Genomic DNA, 6,340 nt, shown 5'->3' on the forward strand with positions numbered 1-6,340 from the left:
GGCTATAACATCTTCTGAGCTCCCAACACCTTTGCCAGCAATTGAGAGGTTGGGATTTAAGCCAAACCTGCCCTCCTGCTACACATTAATTGTAAAAAAGAAATAATAAAAATGATCAGGGTGCTAGATGGAGGTAGATGTGCTAGCAAAAGGTTATCCACCAGGAGCTGAAGGTTTGGGTAGGGGAAAGCAGCAAAAAAAATCACCATTTGGGGCTGGTTGGAAAGCAACTCTGGCTCATACCAATTCCTTGACGTGGTCTTTCCTTTCCCAAAAATAAACAGGAACCGTCTGGAAAGCCCCTGCACGGCGAGGAGCAGAATTGCCCAGAATAAATAAATACACAGAGAGAGACCGGGTTGAGTTCATCCAGCCGGTTGTTCCCCGCTGCCAAGGGTGGTGAAGGATGAGGATGGAGCTCGAAATGTCTTGGGGGGAGCAAAAGCACATGAGACTCTTTCTCCACTTACTGGGATTTTTGGGAAAACACTGAAATGGCCTCGTCATGCAGGAGCCACCGTGTCCCTCCTGCAGCACTGCTCTCTGCTCTCCCCAAAACACCCGCTGCACAACAAGCCTTTTGATTTTCAGGACAAACAGATTAAGGGAAGGGAAAAAGCAAATCTCTTCAGTTTATTTACGGTGCAAAACTGGAAGAAGCTTCACATTTCTGCTTTTGAGGGTTGGTTTTTTTTAGCGCCCCAGCTGCTTTTGCCGCGGTTTCTGCGTTTGTCAGACCCAAAGCCTGGCAGAATGCTGCCATCTCTGGCCCGCACGGTGTGTCAGTGCAACCTCGCCGAGGCTCTGAACCAGCCCGCTGCTCTTGCACAAGCACGGGGAATAAAGACATGGCAGGCATGGAGCTGGAGCGAGCTGCGAGACCCGCTTCGTGTTCATAAATGTTATTAAGATGATGAATTAAATATGAATTTTGTTTCAGGCATAACTTCAAAATCACCAAGAGACCTGACGCACTTGTGTTGCATAAATGCTCGGCGTGTTCCTTAACACGATAGTTCAACTCCCTTGGACATAAGCTTCAGGATAGGAAGGGATTGAGCATTTACACACCTCAAAAAGTAGAGGCACCTCTCCTCTGCCTTTTTTTGAAATGTACTTACATGTTTTTAGCTGACCGAGTTAGGGCTCCTGGGTGTTGGGGCATTTTCTGCAGGGGAAGTGTTGTCTCCGAGCCTGCTAGCTCTGCCTTATTAATCTTTCATGTCCTGATAGTGATATTTTGTGACTGACAGCTGGCAGGACAGGGCTGGAAGGAGCTGGCTGGTTCTTTTATTTACCATTCATCATCTTCCGCTCAAAATGAAAAAAAAAAAAAAAAAAAAGCTGCAAACAGGAAAAAAATAAAAGTCTGTATGAGAGCTGCGAGTTTCTTGCCATCAGGTTTTTGGCTGTATTACCCCTGAACACAGCTCAGGGCTTCGGCACCGTCTTGTACCCAGCTTCAAACTCACTGCAAGACCCGGTGCCTGCTCAACCACGACAGGCCAATCGGCTCCATCCCTCCAGGACTGGAAAATGCAACTCACCTCACCTTACCACCGTCGGGCACCTCCAGGAGTCTCTCCCCAGTGCAGTGTGGATGTGAAAGGCTCCTTCCCTGCTCCAAAACGGTCCTGTGGCACTCCAGGTCACTGAAATGCTTTTCTCCTGCAAGCGATTTAAAAACCTTGTGAGATTTCATGCAAGAAAACAAACCACAGCTGTTGAGCGATGGCTAAGACGGCGCGAAGCAGTAATTATTGCTAGTTAATACAGCCAGCCAGCCTGTGTGAGCCACTGCTATCAACAGATTGATTTGCAGGAGGCTGAGCGAGGTCGCTGCCAGCTGCCAGCCCGGCCCAGCCTCCCCGCTCCGCTTCAGCAGGGTTGTGCCCTCCCGTTTACATGAAAAAATAGGGGGATAAATGGGATTTGACCCCATCACTGCTGCTGAAAAACATAAAAAGTGCTTTTTTCCCCCCAGCCCGCAAGAGGAAAGGTGTTTGAGTGGACTAGCAGCTTCAGCCAGCGATCCGCACTGGTGCGAGCAGTGGTTTTGTATTTTAGGGTAGCAGAAACCGTGAGCCTTCAGCTCCCCACTCAGGGCAACAACGTGGGGTCCTGACACCTATAGGAGACACCCGGGTATCACCACAGTGAAAATCAAGAGGGTTTTTTTCATGGGCTGGAAGGATCCTTAGCGCGGGGAGACGAGACCTGGCTTTCCTCTGCATCCTTGCAGAAGGGAGATTTTAATTTGCCCATTTTGGCATTATTTTGCACGTTGTTCACTCCCCGCTCCAAAACCTCAAGTTTCCAGTCAGAGGAAACAATCCCCAACCACACGCTGAATTTCCAGAAAACCGCACGTCTGCCACGGGGAAAAGGCAGTTTGCAGAGACACTGTCACCAAAGGGTGGCAAAAGGTGATGCTGCTGGAGAATAAATAAAGACCTAGTCAGGGGTTTCTCACAGTTTTATTAAACTACGGTGAAAAAGAAACAGTAACAAACCATCTCTTGTGGATAACAATAACAAATCACCTTGGTTCAGTTCAATTCACTGAATCAAGCGTAGTACAAAGCGCTTGGATTTCAGTTCTCCTGTAAAAAAGAAGAGAGAGGATAAAACACCTTTGCAGTCTGCAGAGGCTTGAACACCCCTGGAGAGGAAGGCGCTCATGCTCTGTCCAAACTTTGCTTCTAAAGATGAAAGACGCAGCGCTGGGTGCAAGTGACACACTTCACTTGCTTCGCCAGCTCTTTCTGAGCTCGGAAAAATCGACACGTTCACCTCCAGAACAGTCTCCTGGTCTCCCTCCCTGGTTTACTGCCATGAAATTGGGATTTCCTCTTCACGGGGACTGCTGCCTCCAGCTGCCGCTAGCTGCTGTGGAGTGGTTTGGCGTACACCGGCTCCATGAGGTGGTAAATCAGGAGCAGGAACAGGCACCCAACTAAGACCAGGCTCATCACGGCCAGGAGGACGAAGCGGCCGATAAAAAAGGTGTCCACGATCTGTGGAGAATGGAAAAAAACCCCATATTACATCCTTGGTCCGCTCCAGGAGTCTGGAGGGAGCATGCCACGTCCTGGAAAAGGGTATGGTCAGAGAAGATCACCCCAGGAAGAAAACCTGTGGGGTTTTCCCAGATTTCTCCTCTCACTTTTCATTCCTGACATGGGTGCTCTCCATGGAAAGCGGGGAAAAATCTCTTTTCTCTGAAAAAATCCACTCATGGGAAACCTAACATGGAGGAAAGGAGCGAGCACAGGGAAGAAACACGAGTCAAAACCTGCAGCTGCTCTCCCCGACAACAAACCTCCTAGTGCTGCAAGGAACTGCATACAGTTCTTCCCTTTTAGAAGGGAAATGGGGGCAAAAAGGAAAAAAAAATATTAAAAAAAAGAAGATACAGTGGCAAGACAAGGCACAATGAAAAGCCAACCGCAAGAAGGCTGGTTATGAAATCATCTTCTCAGCTCCTGAGACTACCCTAGAGCTTTGCTCACCCCCGGCTCAGTTTTATAAATCGCATTAGCACACGCTCAGCCTTGGTGCTGCTGCAGAAAGAGTCTCTTGTGAGTAAAGTGTTGGCTCCTTCTGCACGTTTCACTTTTTAATTAGCCAATTAGCAGAGTTTCGGTGCAGAAAGCCCAGGTCATGTATTATTGATAGTCAGGGCAGGTCCAGTCCAACTGAAGATCCAAAAAAAAAAAAAGCTTTTTAATTCTGTTGGCCTCCCAGGCACAAACACGCGCTCAGCTGCCCTTCATCTTGCTTCCAACCTTTACAGGAGCAAGTCCCATGCAAGGCAGAGAAAAGAAAAAAACTTACAAGTATTTTTAGCAGGGATTTACACAGATCAAGATCTAGAAGAGCAATAATTAATGTGCATTAATAATAGAACAGAGAAAACGACACCTAAAACGCCACAAAACTTTGTGTATTCAAAGCCCAAAGAGCTCTGGGAAAGCTCAAGATGGCAGCTCAGGCAGCAGTCATGCAGGCAGCCTGATGCAACCCAAAATTGGGGGAGATCCTTCGTGCCTGACCACACAGACAAGGGGCTGTCTAAAAACACTGACGGCTTGAGCACAGTAACAACCTACAAGAGAGCCAAAGAGCATTTACCAGGCTTTAAAATAGAAAACCGAGCTGGGGGAAAGTGAAAGGCTGCAGAACTAGAGGGAAAAATCATCAAAACCATCTGCCACGTGGCTATCAACGTGCTCTGGGATGTGTTGGCAAGATGGAGGCAGGTGGGAGCACGGAGAGCCATGGACCAAGCTGCTAAAGGGGATGGCAGAACTTGGGCAGAAGCTGCTGGAGCTCAGGGCTGAGCTGGGAGGGATAAAGGTACAAGTGTGATTCCCACACAGAGCCCCTTGGGCCTGGGGATGGGAAAATGGGCTACATATAGTAGCCACAGGCTACATATAATGGCACATGAGGAAAGGATTTTGTTAAAGAAATTGATAGATCTCTGCTCCATGAGAAATACAGCCTGCACGGATGGGAGCCTGCACTTGGAAGGAGCTGCAGGAGACCAAAAAGGTACCCCAGGGCCCTCCCCAGGGCCTCAGGGCTGCTGCTGGGGCCAGCCCTGATGTAAAGGCCCATCCCTGGGGCCTCATGGTGGACCTTGGGACCCATCCCTGAGGTAAATGCCCATTCCTGAGATGTCAAGACGGCCTTTGGGGCAAACCTTGGGCCCTTGGGGCAAACCTTGGGCCCTTGGGGCCTCTGGGTGGCCCCTGAGGCCTACCCTGAGGTAAAGGCCCAACCCCAGGGCCATCCCTGAGGTAAAGGCCCATCCCCGGGCCTCAGGGATGCAGCTGGGGCCAGCCCTGAGGTAAAGACCCATCCCCGGGGCTTCTTGGCGGCCCTCGGTGGCCACTCCTGAGGTAAATGCCCATCCCCGGGGCAGCAGTTGGGGCCATCCCTGAGGTAAAGGCCCATCCCCAGGGCCTCCGGGGGGGCAGCTGGGGCCTTCCCCGAGGTAACGTCCCCCGGGCCCGCTTGGCCAGGCTCACCTCATCGGCGACGACGACGGCCGGGCGCTCGTCCTCCCGGGGGAAGAGCAGCAGCGCGGCGCTGAGGACGGCGGCTCCCAACGTCACCAGCACCACGGCGAACCTGCGGGGAGAGGCGGGCGGAGCGGCCTCAGCACCGGGCCCGGCCTGATCGCACCCTCCCCCTTCCCGCGGCTCACCGGGCCCGTCCGGCCGTGCGGGACAGCGCCAGGCAGAGCACCAGCGCCAGGCCCCACAGCGACTGCAGCACCAGCACGCCCGGCCCCACGCCCAGCACCGTGCCCGCCATGCCGCTCCGCCGCTGCCGCTTCCGCCTAGCAACCGGCAACGCGACGCAGCGGCCAAGCCAATCAGCGACCGCCGACGCTCGACCGACGCTTCCTATTGGATGGAGTCGGGACGAGGGGCGTGACCTCGGTTTTCCCGCGCCGCGGGTGGCGGGGGCGCGCCAGCGGGTTCCGTGAGTCCCGGTGCCGGTCCCTGTCTCTGTCCCAGTCCCGGTCCCGGTCCCGGTCCCGGTCCCTGTCCCTGTCCCTGTCCCTGTCCCTGCTCCGGCTCTCCCAGCGTCAATCCCGGCCCTCCCGGCGTCAGGGAGCTCCCAGGACCCTCCTCCAGCCTCTGCCCCTCCCGCAGCCGCAGCCCCCATCCCGGTCCCGGGCGGCGCTGCCGGTGGAACGGGAATTTCCCCCCAGCCCTGCTCCCGTTACGGGCGGATCGGTGCTGATTTAACCCAGCGTTGCCCGTGGCGTAGGCTGTGCCACCGGCCCCAGCCTCCAGCCAGCTCCTGCCCACCCCGCTGCAGGGGGCATCTCAGGTTGGGCAAAGTCTCAGCTCCAAAAACCTGAATTTAACTGTCCTCACCCTCAAAATATTTAGGGCTAAAATCAGGCAGATTTGGCTAATGCAAACACGGCTGGATACGACAGGGTTTTCCATTGCTGTGGGACAGCCACAGCGGGGGTCGAGGGCCTCCAAGCCGAGCGAAGGACGTTTGTCAATGCACCAAGCATCTTTTAATACCAAGACAAGAGGAATTACCATTTAAAATCCATTTTTCTGCCTGTTTTTAAATCCTGTTTTCTCCCCATTGCATCTTGCCCATCAGAATCTGACCAGTGTTGGTTTGATGGGTGACTTTATTCCAGTGCTCAGGGCTCGTCTACCAGTTAACCTGAAAAAAATTAATGCATTGATATATATTCAGCTTTTCCTCTCAACTACTTGAAGTCTGATGATATAACTGCATAAAATGTCATGTAAGTGCTGTTTTCTTTCTGTCATTTCTTTCAATGGGAGGAATAAAC

General features: G+C 52.6%; 1 protein-coding gene across 1 annotated transcript; it reads right to left on the bottom strand.

Moving 5' to 3' along the window:
• Positions 1-2,458: 2,458 nt before the first annotated feature.
• TMEM218 (transmembrane protein 218) lies at positions 2,459-5,337 on the bottom strand. The gene is made up of 3 exons (XM_074927488.1): positions 5,216-5,337; positions 5,037-5,139; positions 2,459-3,017 (listed from the first exon to the last, which is right to left on the bottom strand). Exons 1-3 carry the CDS (start codon positions 5,323-5,325, stop codon positions 2,883-2,885), a joined length of 348 nt encoding a protein of 115 aa, XP_074783589.1. The 5' UTR covers positions 5,326-5,337; the 3' UTR covers positions 2,459-2,882.
• Positions 5,338-6,340: the final 1,003 nt, after the last annotated feature.

Source organism: Athene noctua, chromosome 26 (genome assembly GCF_965140245.1).
Source record: "Athene noctua chromosome 26, bAthNoc1.hap1.1, whole genome shotgun sequence".
Taxonomy (NCBI): Eukaryota; Metazoa; Chordata; class Aves; order Strigiformes; family Strigidae; genus Athene; species Athene noctua.